This window comes from Theobroma cacao, chromosome 5 (assembly GCF_000208745.1).
Source record: "Theobroma cacao cultivar B97-61/B2 chromosome 5, Criollo_cocoa_genome_V2, whole genome shotgun sequence".
In the NCBI taxonomy this organism is placed as follows: Eukaryota; Viridiplantae; Streptophyta; class Magnoliopsida; order Malvales; family Malvaceae; genus Theobroma; species Theobroma cacao.
Window position 1 is genome coordinate 5001386 of NC_030854.1, and position 19324 is coordinate 5020709.

A 19324-nucleotide genomic window follows, 5' to 3' on the forward strand; every position below is an offset into this window, starting at 1 on the left:
ATGAGATTGTTTTGGCTTAAGGTCAAGGACGACGTGGGCTTCATATCGGATGGTTGTAGGCTGTTGAATCTATTTATTCTGTTGGCTGTAAGGTTCTGGAATTTTATGTAAACGCGTTCTAGTGTGGAGAGTTTTATTCTGAGCGATGGGTTCAATTTAGCTGTGTTATTAAATGTAAACCGAGGTGCTCTATATATGTTCTAGTTTGTTTTCTTTCACGTGTTTGTTGAAACTGGAATGGGCGGCTGGTTGTAGAGGTTCTGTAAAGCTCCAATATGTATGAGTTACTTATACCGACTGTACCTTGAAATTTCATCAATGAATTTCTTGATTTACTAGAAAAAAGGATGTGGCCTTCAAGGGATGCCTAAAAGAGACTGTTTTCCACGGGCTTCAAATGCAACTTCAACTATTAAAACTAGAATCTGAGGCATATGAAGACCGAACAACGCTTATTTCAATTGATGATGATTTTGATGAAGCATCTATTGGATTCGCTAAGGACAAGGGATGCCAAGGGCTGAATAAAATTGGGAGTCTGTATACATAATTGATGTTAGACCTATCAGCAATTTATGGTCCAACACCCACAGGTGAAATTTGCAAGAAAAATCATTTCTAAGTGCAACATAGGAAAGCTTGAAGATAGCCTACGCAAGTCTCTAGCAAGATGCAACCTGGGTGTTTATGTATAAATAAGTTCTAAATCTTTACACCAGCAAGAATTGATCAAAAAGCAAAGCATCAACATTAGCCCCACCCTTTTCACCATTTCTGTCGAGATGTCAAATGTTCTGAATTTGAGAATCTAGTTAAATGGCCACAAGCAGACAAGGTTGTTAGGTACTGAAAAAAAAAAAACACAGTTTTGCATGTTGAAAACAGGGGTTTTCTTTCTTGTTTGGATAAATTGAAAGAGAAAAACAAAAAAAAAAAGGAAGAGAGTAATGGAGTAAACATTCAAGTTGGATATAGTGAAGGGAAAGGTGGATCTGATAACTTTGTTGTTTCTATGTTGTAAGAAAGGTAAATTGGGTATTAAATTCATGTCTTGTCATTAAGTTAATAGAAATTCAAACAGTGGGGTAATGCAAGACTTTGTATAGTGCAAAGTCAAAAAATGTTTACTTTGAACACTAATAAATCTTACATGAATAAGAGTAAAACCCTAAAAGGGTAAGGCTAATTTATCCAAAATGAAAACCTTTCCTTGCCAAAAGGTTTGGTGAATAAGCAAGCTGGCTTTGGTGTGAATGGAACAAGAAGGGTGCCAGCTTGAACTTTCTTACAAACAACATGGCAATCAACTTCAATATGTTTAGAATATTCATGTTAGATTGGATGAGATGCAATGTGCAAAGCTGCCTAATTATCACAAAACAAAGAGATTGACTGACAAAAAAAATATAAAAATCTTTAAATAAAAATTTGAACCAAATAATTTCAGAAGTAGTCGTTGTGTCATGGAACGATACTCAACTTTAGAGCGAGAAACAGTAATTTGCTTATTGCTCTGCTAAGAAATGAGACTAATACCAAGAAAAATACAATAGCTAGTTACTAAACAACAATTCATTGGAAACATGGCCCAGTCAAAATCACAAAATACATGCAATTGAGAGAATTATAAGCTGAAAGAAAAAGTTCTTGGTCAGGAGCTCTTTTCAAATAGCAAAGGAGATAATGAGTTGCAGATAGCAGATGGGATTTTAGTTGAGTTTATCAGGTCTCTCTTCTCTAAAGTTGAGCTCAGTCCAATCCAACCATTTTAGTATTATTTTATTATTAAAAGAATAAAATATTTTTTATATTAATATTTTAATATCTTTAAATATTTTTAAAATTAAAATTTTGAAAAGTATATAATATCTATTAATAAAATAATAATTTAATCAAATTTGGTTAAACTCAAACCTAAAACCCTATATTTAAACTCCATTCATAAACATGTCTACTTACGTGTTGGTAATTGAAAAATAACTAAATGTGTTAAAAAACACAATTATATGCAAAATAATTGAATAAAAGTCACGAACGTGAAAATATTTATTTTCTTAAAATTCTTTTCTAAATATGATTATCAATCATGAAACTGAAAATTATATCTTTGTCAAAATACAAGGACAATCGGATTAATAAGATTAGACAAGTGATTCGAATTTTTATTTTTTTTTGTTTGAAACACAGCTTGTATTAATCAATAATGCTATGTACAACAAGGTGAAGCAAAGCAAAAAACACTTCACCCCATATATAAACTTCCAACAGGTTAATCCAAGTTCTCTTTATACAAGCAAAAACTTACAGCAAAAAGGCTTCCCTGTATAAAATATAGACCCCAAAATACACATAATTCCCAACTGACACTAAGCAAGACCACACACAAATCGCACAACAATAACTGATCATTGAAATGTGCAAACAACCACACAACAAAATCAATATCAAACCTGCATCAGCTATGAGACAACCTGCGAACCAGGACAGAAGCTTCTGAGTTGATCCAAAAAAATCCTAGACTCTCTGAACACCATTTTTGGCAAGGTCATCAGCATCTCCATTTGCTGAGTGAGGTACATATCGGATCTGCCAGTGATGAATTTTCTGGAGTAATTTCGTAACTTGTATCACCATTGTCCTTAATCTCTAAGGCACATCAAGGGTGTTTTGAATCCATTTAATAACATTTTGGGAATCACATTCAAGTAATAAGGAAAGGGAGGAACTCCATTCTAATGCAGCAAATAGAACAACCATCTCCTTGACGACAAAAAGTTCAGCCTTGTTGGAATCCGATATACTAACCAACTTTAAGAAAAGAATGATAGAGCTGCCATTCTCATCCCACCAAATACCTCCCACACCGGATTCATCGGGCTTCCCCTTAGAGGCCCCATCGATGTTAAACTTGAGCCACCCTGCCTCTAGTTTTGACCACTCCAACTGAAGTTTTGTTTTCCTATTTGCAATAGGATTGCTACCTTCACAAGGAACCGAACCAGATCACCAATGCTTATATTAAATCTCGACGATTTTGCATTACTCCACCAGGCTACCCTAGTTTTAACCATCTCAAACATCATCTCAACATCCCATTGTTTACCTTTAAAAGTAACGTCATTTCTTGAAATCCATATTGTCCAGATGATGGAATACCAAGCTATTCTCCAAATCAAGCCATCGTCAAACAACTGCCCAGATCAAACTAAGACAAGAAACAAATTAGGGGACCCTTATAGGAGACCCATTCAATGTTCCAAACTTTTCCCCACCATTACCAAAGGATCCTTGTGCACTCACAAGTAAAAAAGAGGTGGCTAACTATTTCTCTTTCCTTCCGGCATAACAAGCAAGTGGCAAAAGTCTCACTAATTGTACCCCTACGAGCAATTGAGTCTGTAACAGCTAACCTTCCTTTTACAAGTTGCCAACACAGAATTTCAACTTTAAAGGGGGTAAGTCTCGACCAAATTTGTCTCCAGTAGCCAACAACAGTAGTATTATTATGAAGTGCAACTCTACAAAAACATTTGGAGGAGTAGCTCCCGTCAATGCTGCCTTTCCATATAAGCTTGTCTTCAAACTCCCTAGCTAAAGTTTAGAAATCAATTAGCCCCATAAACTACCCTTACTGCTCCTCCTCCTAGCCTAAGACATTTCATCTTAGTTTGACATGCCAGTTCCATTCAGTACCTTCGTAAGAACCAAAGTGAGCAATTTTCCCCTTCTTCTTAACTGCAAGGGCATAGATTCTAGATAAAAAGTGCATAAGGATATGACCTTCAATCCATTCCTCGTCCCAAAAGCTTGATTTCTTACCATTACCAAGACCAATTCCAAAACCATCCAAAATCATAGTGCTGAAATTGCCATTGCCGCCTAATGGTTTGGTAATGTTATCCCATATATAAGAAGTTCTAGAGCCTTGAGAGTGCCTCGGCATAAGTATGTTACCATTGTCTTTAATTTTCTCCACAATCACTTGCATTTAAAGGCTCCCCTAGTCATTACCAAAGCGTAGGAGCCATTTGATAAGCAATGCTATATTTCTGAGATCAACATCGATGATACCAAGCCTTCCCAAGTCACGGTAATTACACACCGATTTCCAATTTATATGGTGATGTTAGAAAGGTGATCTTTGTTTGATTAATGAAAAGCTATGAGCTGTGGAAGAAGAAAGAATCAGATGGCGGGCTGCAATGACAAATTGAAGTAGTCGTTGGAGTCAAAACGCAACAAGCAGGAGTCGTTTTGTTTTACTGATTTGTTTGTTAATGAAACGGTGCAGGAGTCTATTGTTTCACTTAGTTTTCTTTTATGTTTTACTATTACGGTGTCGTTTTGTATTTCTTGTAAGGCTTTAAGCCAAATCTGTTTCAGTTTGTTGTTTCGATTGCTTGGCACTAGTTTTCATGGTGAATGTGAGCTGAGTTCAGGCTTGATTCATTTTGCTTGAAAGCCGTTGCTACATTTTAGGATCTAGGCAGTTTTTGAATTCAAAATATCTCATATAAATACTAAAAATGTACTAAGCAGTGTAAAGTATTCCAAAACAAATTTTCACTACTTTGTTTAGAACTTTTATTCTCCTTTCTCTGCTTCTTTTTCTTCATTATTCTCTAGAATTCATGAACACTTACAAAGTTTAACATGGTATCAAAGCTCTATTCTTAAGGGACCTATGAATTGGCCATCTATCCTTGAGTGAATCTTCTTCAAATCAAATGGCAACAGCTGGTTTCAGTGTTAACTCACTTCCTATTTTTTTTGGAGTGAATTATCCTTTTGGGGCTGTTAAGATGCGAACGTACCTGAAGGCATTTGATCTGTGGGAGTCAATTAAGTTTGGAGAAACTCTTGTGTTGAGGCATGCCAATCTTACTTTGGCACAGATCAAACAACACAACAAGTATGTAGCTAAAAGGTACAAAGCCTTAATCTGTTTACAGTCTGCTATTTTTGAATCTATTTTTGCAAAAATCATGAATTATGAGGATCCTAAGCTTGTTTGGGATAGTTTAAAAGAGGAATACCAAGGTAGTGATCGAACTAGGACAATGCAAGTGTTGAATTTGTCTAGACAATTTGAGCTTATGAAATGAAGGGGGAAAATAGTATTCAGGATTATACTGACAAATTATTGAGGTTGGTTAATCAATTAAGATAGTTAAGAGAATATGTGAGTGATAAGAGAGTAGTGAATAAGATTTTGGTTAGTATTCCAGATAGATTTAAAGCTAAGATCTCTTCTCTGAAAGACTCTAAAGATTTAACTAAAATCTCTGTTAATGAGTTAGTTGGTACTTTATTTGCTCAAGAGCAAAGGAGAGCTCTCAAGTGTGAAGCTTCTGTTGAAAATGCTTTGGTTGCAAATACCAAAGGCTTAAGGAGCAAGGGTGAGGGTTCTAAGAAGCAAAAGCACAAAAAAAGAGGTGATGATAAGCAAGGGAAAATGAAGGACAAGTATCCTCCTTGTCTTCATTGTAAAAGGAGCAATCATACACCTAAGTACTGTTGGTACAAACCTAATGTGAAGTGTAGAGGTTGTAACCAGCTTGGTCATGTAGAGAGGGTCTGCAAAGTGAAGAAGGCTGAAAGAGATAACAAAGCAGTAGTAGCCGAGGAAGTTACTGAGTCTGAAGAAGTACTGTTTATGACTGAAGTTGAAGTTGATTTAGCTAAAAATGATACCTGGCTAATTGATAGTGGTAGTTCTAACCACATTACAAGAATGAGAAACTGTTTAGTAAACTTGATAAGAGTTTTAATGCCAGGGTGAAAATTGGCAATGGCATGTTTTTAAAGATACTTGGAGTAGGTACTGTTACAGTGAAAAATCCAAAAAGATTGAAGTTTATTTTTGATGTGTCCTTTGTACCAGAAGCACAGCAAAACTTGTTGAGTGTTGGTCAGTTAATTGATAATAAGTATGTGTTGCTGTTCAAAGATAAAGTTTGCACTATCATTGACAGAACATGTGCTGAAGTTCTGACAGTAGCTATGAAAAGCAGATGTTATCCATTGAATCTAATGGAAACTGAGCATAGTGCTTTCAATGGTGAAGTGAATATGTCAGAGTTGTGGCACAGGAAGTTTGGACATGTGAATTACAATTCACTTGTCAGGATGGCATCAGAAAGTGTGGTAAATGGATTACCTGATGTACAAAGGGCTTTGAAACTGTGTAATGTTTGTCAGTTTGGAAAACAATGTAGAAAGCCATATCCTAAGGAGAGGAAGTGGAAAGCTCAGCAGAAATTGAAACTCATTCATACAGATCTTTGTGGTCCTATGAAAAAAGCATCTTTGAATAGTAGTAAGTATTTTATACTCTTCATTGATGACTTTACAAAATTTTGTTGGGTTTACTTCCTGATGCATAAATCAGATGCTTTGCAGCAATTTGTTAAGTTCAAAAAGTTAGTTGAAAACTTTGCGGAGCTGCATATGAAAACACTGAGAAGTGACAATGGCTCAAAGTTCACTTCATCAGAGTTTGAGAAGCTCTTGGAGAATTTGGGAGTTAGGCATCAGTTAACTGTGACTTAAAGTCCTCATTAGAATGGGACAGCAAAAAGAAAAAATAAAACTCTCTTGGAGATGAGTAGATGCATGTTGTTTCAAATGGATTTACCAAAGAGGTTTTGGGCTGAGGCAGTGAATACTGCTAACTATATTTTAAATGTTACCTGTACTAAAGCTTTAGCATCAAAAACTCTTTGTGAACAACGGTACAATCATAAGCCAACAGTGTCTCATCTTAGACTTTTTTGTTGTGTTTGCTTTGCAAATGTTGCTGATGAGAAGATGTCTAAGTTAGATCCTAAGGCTCTGCAAGCAATTCACTTAGGATATAGTGATGTCTCCAAAGGATATAGACTACTGGATGTTAAATCTGAGAGGTTGTTTATAAGCAAAGAAATGATGTTTGATAAAGGGCAAAAATGGAATTTTGAAAAAAATGTAGCTGAAAGAGTTGATCTAGTTGAATTGTCTAGCAAATCAATTGATGATGAAGCTAGTGAGACTGAACACATTGAAGATGAACATTTAGCAGTCAAAGGAACTAGGTCCTTAGCTTATATCTACAGTAGATGTAATGTTACTGTGGCAGAACCTACTTGTTTTACTGAAGCAAATGCAAATGCAAATTGGAAGGCTACAATGGACATTGAAATGAGTATGATTTTAAAGAACAACACTTGGAATTTGGTTGATAGGCCAAAGGATCAGAGTGTTATTGGTGTTAAATGGGTGTTCAGAACTAAGTTGAACCTAGATGGTACAATAAACAAGTACAAAGCAAGGTTGGTTGTAAAAGGGTTTATACAGACTTATGGCATTGATTTTTTTTTGAAACATTTGCACCTATTGCCAAGCTTGACACAATAAGATTACTTGTGGCATTCTCAACTAAACAAGGTTGGAAGATTAGCCATCTTGATGTGAAATTTGCATTCTTGAATGGCATACTGACAAATGACATCTATGTAGAACAGCCAGAAGGCTTTGTTGTGAAAGGCTCAGAAACTAAAGTATGCAAATTGGTGAAAGCTTTGTATGGTCTTAAACAAGCTCCACGAGCCTGGTATGATAGAATTGACTAGCATTTCAGAAGTTTGGGGTTTGATAGAAGTCTAACTAAATCAAAATTGTATGTTTAGAAGGTTGATGATTCTGTTAAGCTGATAGTTGCCTTATATGTTGATGACTTGTTAATAACAGGTCTAGATGAGAAGTATTTGATGAATTTTAAGGCTCAAATGATGTCTGTTTTTGAAATGACAGATTTGGGATTAATGTCCTACTTTCTAGGCATGGAAGTTCAGCAAAATGATGGTAAAATCTGTCTACATCAGGCCAAGTATGCACGAGATTTACTGCAAAAGTTCAATATGAGTGATTGTAAGTCTGTCCCTACTCCACTTACTATTGGTGCTAAATTCTGTAAGAATGATGGTTATGGTGATGCAAATGGTCTGCTGTATAGAAGTATGATAGGTTCATTATTATACTTAGCTGCTACTAGACTAGATATTATGTATGTTACCTGTCTTCTTTCAAGGTTCATGCAATCTCCATCACAGAATCATTTTAAGGCAGTCAAGAGAGTTATTAGATATGTGAAAGGGACAATTCATTTTGGTCTAAGATACTTGAAAGATGAAAGCTTTAAAGTTGTTGGGCATAGTGACAGTGATTGGGCTGGATCTGTGGATGATTCAAAGAGCACAAGTGGTTATTGTTTTTCTCTTGGTAGTGCGGTGTTCTCATGGAATTCTAAAAAGTAAGAAATTGTAGCTCAATCTTCTGCTGAGGCAGAGTACATAGCCACTGCAGCAGTAGCAAATCAAGCTCAGTGGTTGAGGAAAGTTTTGTCAAATTTGGGAGTGGTTCTGAATAAGAGAATTCTCTTTAATGTTGATAATCAATCTACCATTACTATTGCAAAGAATCCAGTGCATCATGGCAGGACCAAACACATTCGAGTCAAATTTCATGCTTTAAGGGATGCTATGAAGAACAATGAAGTTGAATTGAAATACTACTCAACTGAAGATCAACTTGCTGATATTTTTAACAAGGGGCTTAATCGTGAGAGGTTTGAGTTTTTAAGATCTTGTTTAGGTGTTTACCAAACTAAAGATCAAGGAGGTGTGTTAGAAAGGTGATCTTTATTTGGTTAATGAAAAGCTGTGAGCTGCAGAAGAAGAAAGAATCAGATGGCAGGCTCCAACGACAAATTGAAGTAGTCGTTGGAGTCAAAACGCAGCAAGCAGGAGTCGTTTTGTTTGACAAATTTGTTTGTTAATGAAACGGTGCAGGAGTCTGTTGTTTCACTTAGTTTTCTTTTATATTTTACTATTACGGTGTCGTTTTGTACTTCTTGTAAGGCTTTAAGCCAAGTTTGTTTTAGTTTATTGTTCTGATTGCTTGGCACTAGTTTTCACGGTGAATGTGAGCTGAGTTCAAGCTTGATTCATTTTGCTTGAAAGCCATTGCTACATTTTAAGATCTAGGCAGTTTTTGAATTCAAAATTTCTCATATAAATACTGAAAATGTACTAAGCAGTGTGAAGTATTCTAGAACAAATTTTCACTACTCTGTTTAAAACTTTTATTCTCCTTTCTCTGCTTCTTCTTCTTTATTATCTGGAATTCATAAATACTTACAAAGTTTAACAGGTGAAGCCTATGAACAAGGTTAGGCCCACCCCACAAAAATCTTCACTGTATTTTGTTAATTGAGCTCCATACAGTAGCTAGCATTTGAAAAAGTAACATGTAGAACATCGAAATACTATTTAGGACAAATTTTAAAAGAGTAACCCGACCCCCCATAAAAAAAGTCTTGGCTTTCCATGGGGCTAGTTTGCTTTCAAATCGTTGTATAATAAGTTGCCACATGCTTATAGAGTTCTATCTAGCACCCAAGGGGAGTCCTAGGCAGGTAGAAGGGAGTTTGCCAGCTTTATAGCTGATTTGATCAGCCCATGCTTCTACAATATTTTGGTTAATGCCAACACTATAAAGCTAACTTTTCTAGAAGTTTATTTTTAACCTAGAGATTGTTTAGAAGCACCTTAAAATGCGTTTAATATTGACAAGAGAACAAAAGTTAGGGTTCGAAAAAATTATCGTATCGTCAGCATATTGGATATGGGAGACTTGTACCCCAAAACGGCCCATCGCAACACCCTTCACCAGCTTCTATCTGTTGCCTTGTACATCATAGAGCTGATAACCTCAAGTACTAAATTAAAGAGCAAGGGGAAAAAAAGGCAGCCTTGTCGAAGTCCTCTACCCATCTTAACCTCTTTTGTGATAGAGAGGTTAGCAAGAATAAAGATAGAGGTAGTGGTGATGCATGCCTGTATCCACTGTCTCCATTTTCTACCAAACCCCATGATAGTCATAACATAGTCAGGAAAATCCCAAGCAACACTATCAAAAACTTTCTCAAAGTCAACTTTGAAGATAAGCCCTTCCTTCATATTCTTTTTCATGATATCCATCATTTCATTTGTGATGAAAACACAGTCCAGAAGTTGTCGACCATGGATAAATGCAAACTAATTAATACCAAACACTTTGTCAATGACAATCCTCAATCTTCTGGTTTGAATCTTCGCAATAATTTTATAAAGGCTACCAACAAGGCTAATAGGCTGATAGTCATTAAAGTCAATGGGGTTCTCTTTTTTAGAGACCAAGGTGATGAAAGAGGCATTAAGTTCTCTCTCAATGATTCCATTTTCAAAAAAGTCGTTGACCAATCTCATAACATCAACCTTTATAACTTCCCATTCGCTCTTAATGAAGTGGAATGTGAAACTTTGTGGACCTGAGCCCTTGTCCCCGTCACAATTGTCAATAGCACTCCAAACTTCATCAACAGTTAACCTTTCCTCAAAGAGCCTAGCCGACTGTGGTTTGAGTTTCATGAGGCCACAATTTAGCTCTCTAAGTTTAGGCACAGGTTTCCGATCATAAAGCCTCTCAAAGTGTTGAGCAACCTCCTCTTTGATAGCATTAGAATCAACCAACTTTTGACCATGACAAAGAATTTTATTGATTTGATTAATTCTCCCTCTTGTTGAAGCAATGTTGGAAAGTAGCGAGTGTTTCGGTCACCATCAAAAAACCATTTTATGCGGGCCTTTTGTTGTCAAGAGCGCTCCTCCATTCTATAGACCTTCCATTGGTCTCCCGTGAGCATATTTAGGTGTTTAAATTTTTTCGCGTCATGTCCCTGCTATTGCATCTCATCAACTAAGCGTTGAATTGCAATTTTCAAGCTACGGATTCTATCCCCAACATCACCAATGGTCTCTTGCTGCCACTTTTTAAATGACTGTTTAACACCCCTTAACCAATGCCAAACAATTGCCCTTTTGGAATGACTAGACACAATATTGATACTGTTCAAAGTGATTTTTCTTTTTCAACAAATTCATTGAATGAAGCTGTATTTGTATTTTCAAAGGAAATGATTTTTCGTGCGTATGATGAACATGGAAGATGGATTCTTAACCTATTGTAGCATTCAAACCCATTCTACAATCAATTTACAACAAATTGTAAGTTCAACAATCAAATCATGCGTGGACCATGATCACTATATGCAAGTTTTGGACAGAAAATAAGAATAAGCTGGAGTATAACGACAAGATTAAACTATTTGTTATTTTGGTCAATCAAAAAATATATTACAACTATGTATCTATTTTCTATGCAATCAGGAGCTAGAAAGAATAAATTGTTATATTGGCAAAACCGCAAAAGGAACATATGGAATATGTAAAAATTATATCTGCCTTCCTTTCACACCTTTTTACTTTTTATTAGGAAAATAATAAGAAATGCGCACTCATAAAAACATTTTAGGCATAATGTTTGAAAAAGTTTTTAATTATTTAATAAATTTTAAATAAATTTTATTCTTCTATTACATTCAATCAAGCCCTATATCTTTATTTTGGATCAAATAAAGTCTTTATAACTAATTGTTAACTAATTGTCATTTTTTATCCACATTGCGTTAACATAGAGTGTGCAAAATATCACATGATCACATTATTATACTATATTAGCATATAACGTCATCATTCATTATGACATATTAACTTGTCATGTCAAAACCACATAATATAAGAGTCTGATTAAAAGTAATAAAAGAATAAAAATTCATTTAATTTTTTTTAAATAATTCGAGAAGCTTTTTAAATATTATGCCAACATTTTATGACGCACACCCTCTCTTTAATTTATAGCATTAGCAGCGAGCTCAAAATAATTTGGCAGTATTTTTTTAGTTGAAGAAAAAGTATTAAGGTCTAAATTTAATCAAAATATCACCCAAAATTTACCTGTTATTCATAATTTAATATTTGATCAATCGTATGATGTAAAATTTTGAAAGGAATTGAAAGCAAATTTGATTTGTCTTACTTTTGAATTTGGTTGTCATTTGGAATAGGAAATTATGAAATTTAATCGTGTTTTTGTTGACAAACGTTATCCTCCTAAAAGACAATTCTTGTGGACTACATTCAACCCATTGCTGTTTAGTGGGATCAGTGATGACAAATTGACAAAGAGCGACGACCATTTCATTTTTCAATTTTCCACAAGGGCAGTTCGAATCATCATGTATTCATAATCAACTTAGCCACGTCATCCACTTTTACCCCAAGACTTGACAAGGTCAAAAATACAAAAACTAAGGCCCCTTTGCACCAATTTCTTCTTACTCATAATTTTCACTATTTATATAAATGTTAGTATTTGTTATTACATGTATTGCATATGAATAGTTGTTTTTTTTCTTTTTAAAATAATAATTATATGTAAATATAAATATTTTTAAAAGATAAAGTGTGAAGTATTAATAACTTTTTTATCGGAGAAGTTCGTTCGAATAATTGGAATTTTATTCAATATTATTAAAATTAAGAAAAATACTTTTAATGAAAGTCATTCAATACAATTACAATTCTTATTTATAAATTGAATAAATTTTACTAACTTTTATAATGAAAGAAATATTTTTAATGAAAATCATCCATGCAATTAGAATTTTTACTTATAAGTTAGATAAATCTTATTAATATTTATAATAAAAATGTTTAAAATGACAATTAAAAAATATAATGAATAAATATATTTATTTTGGTGAATCAAAACAAAATTTAATATTCTAACTTATATGTTATATAAATTATAATTTAACAAAAGTTATAAATAAAACTTGATAAATGTACAAAGGAACATCATAACAATTAAAACTCACTATTCCTTCTTCAAAATTTCATGTTCGAGTCTTAAGATGAACAAGTTAATGTATATTATGTAGAAAAAATGACCTCTTATTATGTAATTCAAAAACTTTATATATCAAAAAAGAGAAGTGATCCATTTACACGATTGTTAGCTTTTTTTCATGCTACATATAGCATGCACATAAAATTTTAAATTAATTAAAAATACATAGCTATTTTTTGAAAATATAAGAATTCAACCATTAAATATATTTTGTAACATAGGGCATGTTAATCGATACGATATAAATATTAGGTTATCTTGAAAATTTAGGTGCATGACAAACATTAAGATACTGTTAAATGTTCAACTCCAAGTGGACCCATGGAATGTAAGAACAAGATCAAGCTTTTATTTCTCTCTGATAGGGCCCATAAAGTGGCTGGCTCTAACTATCTTGAAGCCCAAAACAAGCTGCTTTTGATGCATTTCTCAGCAATGGGTCAGGCTACAAGATTAGGCCTAGGTTTGCATGTCGAGGCACTCAAAGTCATGCCTTTTTTTGGCAGTCTGGTAGAAGCAAGATAAGACTAGACGCATCTCAATCAAGAAATTTAGGTTGCAATTGAGCCAAGACATGACCATATGAAATGTTGGGGAGGGCCTTCATTCAGAGAGTGCCACCTTTGGCTGGAGAAGTGATCAGATTGACCATGAAGTGATAACCATTGCTGTTGTGAATTATGAATTATGATTTCTTATTATTCGTTTTAGTTGAAGCTTCTTTGCCAATGTTTTGGATTATTATCCGAAATTATTTATCTGTCTTCTTCCTTTCCAAAACATATGTGACTACTGATTGACAAATGCATGTTCCCCCTCTCTGCCCTTTTATTTTATTTATAAGCAGGGTTAAAGAGTTTTCATATATCTCATTGGGATTTAGTTTAACAAATTAATAAATTGATACAATATTGAAAGGACATGTAATCGTGAGATTTAAAAACGCAAATAACTATGCATAGAATAATAGGCTTGTTGAACCTCCAAAAGCTGAATTGGAATCAGTTTTATATCAATTTCATAATGTAGTTTGATCATGATACGAATATTTAGTACCAAATAGTTACTCATATTCATATATTTTATAATTCATTGATGATTTTATTTTCCTAATATATATTTTCATAGATGTTATATGTTTAATATTTAAATAAGCTTCCATGTCACCAACATTACTTCAACTGTTAACTCGTAATATACAGATATTGGTGCTATAGAATCTCCTTTTTGGAAGGAAGTACTATAAAAGAAAATAGAGTAACAAGAAACAATAAGATGAAAGTAAAATCACCATCAATTGCAAAAATAATACTTGATAATAAGATGTCATGTTTTACAAGCTGAAACACCGGAAAGGTATATGCAGGATCATCCTGATAGAATTTCCCATAGCTCCATGTTCCACTCTTCCTTTTGTAGGGGCCATTCCCCCTTGGGCCTAAATTTAAGAAAGTGAAAAGTAGGTAAGAACCACTGAATATTCTTCTTCTAAAAGCAATGGCTTTTGGTTAATGTTGCCGGTATCCTTTTTTCTACCTTATCAGCTCCACTTCAAAAGATAGTCAAACAAGGAAGATTGGAAGGTGCAAAATTACAAACAAAAGGAAAAATTATTCTTCAGAATAGCTAAAATATAGTCATATAACGCTGTGTTCAGATGGATTGTCCAATCAGTGGCAAAAATTGCTTGCTATTACCAGCACAACAATGTGACTTTTAACAGTGTCCCTTGTGTTGTCGTTTATATCAGAAAGAAACAAATCCTTTAATGACCAAGATTGAAGATGTGTGAAGAATAGTGTTTTCTTTTTTGACAATTAATTTGGAAATGAATTAAAAGAAGAAAAGAGATCAATAAAGAATTCCTGGTTGTCAATTATACCTTGCTTAAGAAGGCCCCCCAGCCATATTCCTTTCTTCAATGTTGCTATTGATTTCAGCACAAGGCAGCCAAGAGCTTTGCCTACCCTGAATGATTGATCAAACCCTGATCATTAATTGCTGAGAGGACTCTGTTATATACTGTAACAAGCAGGAGAAATTATAACCATAGAGTTCCAGCCAAGTCAGCAGGCAGATGTGTTCTGCTCATTAAGAGTCACCTCCTATTTAAGTTAGGGTAATTCTGAAATCTGAAATCTGCTCTTGCTAGTATAAAGATGAAACAATGGGAAGAGAATTGTTGATGTAGAAAAAAATATGTTAATAAACATATAAAGAGCTAGGAATTGTACATATCTCATTAAAGCCAGGATCCATACACCATTACACCCACTAAATACATGATTGCATATACATAATACCCTGCTATTCTAACCCAGATCCTTCCTGCTTTCTGGATACATCTTTCTAATTAGCCTATCACTTCAGAGCAAGTCAGACTGTACTCATCTAATTAATGTGGATTCAAAAAAAAAAAATGAAAGAAAGTGGAACCAAAATTCATTTTTAACATCATCTTAGCTTTCAAAACTTTTCCCCATCAAGCCCCAGTTAAACCAACTAGTTCTTTTGACAATTCTTCCATCAGTAATCCGAAGATAGCATATTCAACTTCCAATGCTGTCTCTCTAATCTGCCCTTGAATATTTTTCCACCCATCAAGTTCCCTTCTGAAATCTTGTTCCACCATCATGTCAATGGTGTTTGATTCCACATCCTTCCATGACTCCAACCTTTTACAAACCATTCTAACCACCACTTCTCTGTCGATGTAGCAGTTTTGCTCTGTCTCCTCCTCAGCAACCAGATCTGATACTAGCCTTTTCATGCCTTCTGGGGAATGTCTTAGACTATGGAAGCTTGATTTAAGCACTTCTTGGACGAAGGCATCGACATTCATTTCACTATCTGATGAAGCTGACTCGTGCTCAATTTCCTCTTCTTCCTCTAGGTCACAAATACCATTGTCATCATTATCATCATCTTGCTCTTGTTCTAACATTCTTTTCTCTAGTTCAATTGGATCCAATTCGGCCAGTTTCTCAAATCTACGAAGTTTATGCAGTAGCTGCTGCTTTGCTTCTGGTGATAAAACAAGGAAAACCAAAAAGGACATCAGTATTCTGGCAAACAGCACCTACTACTACTGCCAATGCCTTTTACATTATAATTAAGATAAGCTTCAAATACATGCAAATGGTTTTTATTTATATACACTATTAGTTTTTCCATATATTTGAAATAACAGTTGTGAGAGGAAAAGTTCAAGCGAATTTAAAATCCCCGCTATAAAGGTAATCAACAGTTATTAATGGTTTAGATGTTTAATCAAGGAGAAGATTTTAAATTCAATGGGTTCCACCAGATTGAAGAGTGCTGACAATATTTTTAAAAACAAAAATGATAAATCCAGAGAGGAATAGATGGGGAGGAATTGCCATATTCGTAAATCCAAGTGAACTATGACAATAAAGCTAGGCCATCCACCATTAAAGAGCAGGGCACAAGCAAAGTTATGACAGTGACAAGGAGTAACCAAACTCTTCTGGTTTTAGGCTTATAGTCGAATCTGAATTCAATTCAGCCTGCCCCAAGCCTTTAAGTTTGAAAGTCCTAGAGACTGAAGTATATGGAATACTTCCTCCTAGTTGTACAAGAGATGGTTTAAATGCCTTCTGCCTCAATCATTTCAGCTCCTTGCTCTCAAGGGTAAAAAACATTAGTGAGGCAATCAGCTTAAAATTAACTTGTCCAACAGAAGAAACAAATGGCTTGATCAAAGGCCTGAAGTTTCCAAAATAAACCTTGAAAGCTCAAGAAAACCTAAGTAGATGATTACATGGTCCAACAGACTGGAGCAAAAGAGTACAAGCACAATTAAGACAGATCTCCTAACTTTGAAATGTGGGTCACACATGAAGTTATGACAAACGTTGGTGTCTGCTTCATCCAACAGGTCACTTTAGCCTAACTTGATGTACAAACTAAAATCTAAACTGGCAACAAAATTTTTTATGGATCCCACATTATATAGCGTCACCAAAAGCTGTACCGATTTGCCCAAAATCTTAACTCACCCCACATATTTACTCAACAACTTTTTACATATTAGAGATCAAAAGATTTAGACTTGAAGTCTCTTCTTGAATAAGATGTTTATATTTAGCTATCAAATTAAATTATGCCTCGGCAAACAAGTTTGAGCAAATGCATGAACATGGAATTACTGCTAAGTTACTGATAAAGACCTCACAAACAGAAGGAATGGTACCAAAATTAATTGAAGTGATTTAAAAAACGTACTTTGTACAATTGCATAGCTGCATTCAAGATCGAAACCATCATTCTCATCATCATCCACATGTCTATCGTCATCGTCCTCGAATGGAGGGTCCAACACAGAAACAGGACTGCATTGTTCTTTTTCTTCCTCCTCTTCTTTTACTTGCAATTTTTTTAAGCTCTCGACTTCATACTTTTCCTTGTCCTGTTACAATTCCATACAACCACCTTAGATTAAGACATGTTATCCTTCAGATAACATTTTGCAATATGGTATTAGTTAAAATTCCAATAATTTTAATTGATAACTGATTGGATTGTTGACTTCCCTTACCAAAATTTTTAGGAAAAAAAAAAAAGAAACATGCAGCTGAATTTAGTAATTTAGAAAACAGTTGTCTGATTTTGGTGATGGGATCCCACAGAAAAAACAAAAATGGATTTGTCCCTTTTGGGAAATTATTTACTGGACAGACTCTTAATAAAAATAAGATTTGCATGGCAGACGCATGAGCAAAAGTATATGCTTATCAAACATGCAAGTAAATGTTCATGATAAAATGGCTAAATGACATATATAACCCTCAAAGCCAGTCAAACCAACCGAAACCTTCCAACAAAAAGAAGCCAAGACTAACAGGGCATATTTGTCAATTAAGATCAAATATCCGGCAAAAATTTGCAGCAAAGTGATTACATTGCCGACAGTTCAAGCATGTCAGAGAACTCAGTCATCTGAGTCACGAGTTTACTTAAATACACTCCCAAAGTGAAGAAGCTTTAAACAGACCAGAGTTGCAGTGTTGAATAACCACCAATTGATTACTAAATTTATTTAATTTATAATCTTCCCAATTAAATGTACTAACCTGTTTTTGGTCGCGACTGGGGGATGTTGCCGGGGAAGAGAAGAGGGGTGTCCGGTGACCAAAAGAAGAGCTTCTTTGAAGCACAAAGTGAAATGGGCTTTCACAAAAGTGCTTATCACAAGAAGCACAAGCTGCGTTATTTTCTAAAACATCTTTGGACATGAAAATCTCTTCAAAATCCTCGGATTGACTACAACTACTGGAAGTATCTAAATCCCTATCCAAGGATTTTTCTTCATTACTTTCTGACCAAACAGCACTGCTTGGCCTACCATTATAAGAAGAAGAAAACCCCATTTCACAACCACTTTTCTCTTCCATTGCTGAAGACATTTTCTTTTGGTTTTGATTGCTTTTCCCCACAGTTGAATCCCACCTTAAAATGTCTTTGACTGAAACTTTAGCTCCATCATTAGCTATTTCATTCTTTCGGTTTCTGTTACGGTGAGTTAGCCTCTTTAGAATGGAACCAAATAAGCTAAAACTACGGCCATTGTTTTTGCTCTGGGGTTTGGTTTTTGATGAAGATTGCTTTTGAATCCTGAGAGCAGCTTCAAGCAGCAGAGCTGCTGTTCTTGCTGGGATGTGAAGAAAGATGGCATTGGGGCTCTTGCAAGGGCTTTTAGCTGGGGATGGAAATTCAAGCAATGGAGACTTTCTCGGGTCTGGTGAGTCCTGGAAGGAGAAAAAGCAAGCATTTTTGCAGAAATTTGAAGGAAAGTTTGAGTTTTGAGAGATGGGCTTTCGTTTCTTGATTTGAAGATGAGTTTTTGGTGAAGGATTCTTGAGTTGACATCGCCTGTCAGCAATGTAGTTCTTGAGAAGAAATGGTTCTTGATCCTCTTGAAGTAACTCATGCAAATGCTTTTGAGCCATCATCAAACAAAAAAGGCAATCTGATTTTCCTTTCTCTTGAACAAAAGAAGAACTTGTAGTAATATGGGAAAGAACAATATCAACAAGCTATGGATTTCAGCACCATGAAAGAGTTGAAGAGGTTTCAACTTTTAACCAGAAAATGTAGTGCAAAAGCAAAAGGGAAGGTTTTGAAGGAGAACAAGTTGGCTACAAATATAGCTAGTTAGAGAAAAAAAATAAAGAAAGGGAAGGAATGAGGAGACTTCCTGATTCAAATCTGGAGGGTTTATAATATCGAGGCAAGATAGTGATAAAGAAATAATTATAAAATAATACTAGGATTTACACCAAAACAACCAAAAAAAAAAGGAAATGGCTGCAAATTGTAGGTGTTTTTAAGGCAGTACTTTAAGTTATATGGGAGAGGATCTGGTGTCTCCCTACATCTCTCTCCAGTGTCGACATGTTTGAAGAGAGAGAAAGAGATAAAAAGTAAGTAAAATTGGGCTTTGTTTTGTCTTAAGAGACTACAAAAAACAGTGACC

The 19324-nt window shown here is 34.8% G+C and overlaps 1 protein-coding gene across 1 annotated transcript; it reads right to left on the minus strand.

The window, feature by feature from the left end:
* Nucleotides 15031–19121, minus strand: LOC18598177. The gene is made up of 3 exons (XM_007027580.2): nucleotides 17922–19121; nucleotides 17074–17257; nucleotides 15031–15852 (listed from the first exon to the last, which is right to left on the minus strand). Exons 1-3 carry the CDS (start codon nucleotides 18798–18800, stop codon nucleotides 15311–15313), a joined length of 1605 nt encoding a protein of 534 aa, XP_007027642.2. The 5' UTR covers nucleotides 18801–19121; the 3' UTR covers nucleotides 15031–15310.

Bases quoted from the DNA above. Each gene is read 5' to 3' on its own strand.
- LOC18598177 (XM_007027580.2), bottom strand. From the start codon at position 18,800: ATGATGGCTCAAAAGCATTTGCATGAGTTACTTCAAGAGGATCAAGAA. The intron at 17,258-17,921 runs GTTAGTACATTT...GAATTGTAACAG, and splicing joins CCAGTCGCGACCAAAAACAG to GACAAGGAAAAGTATGAAGT. The intron at 15,853-17,073 runs GTACGTTTTTTA...TTTTATCACCAG, and splicing joins CAGCTATGCAATTGTACAAA to AAGCAAAGCAGCAGCTACTG.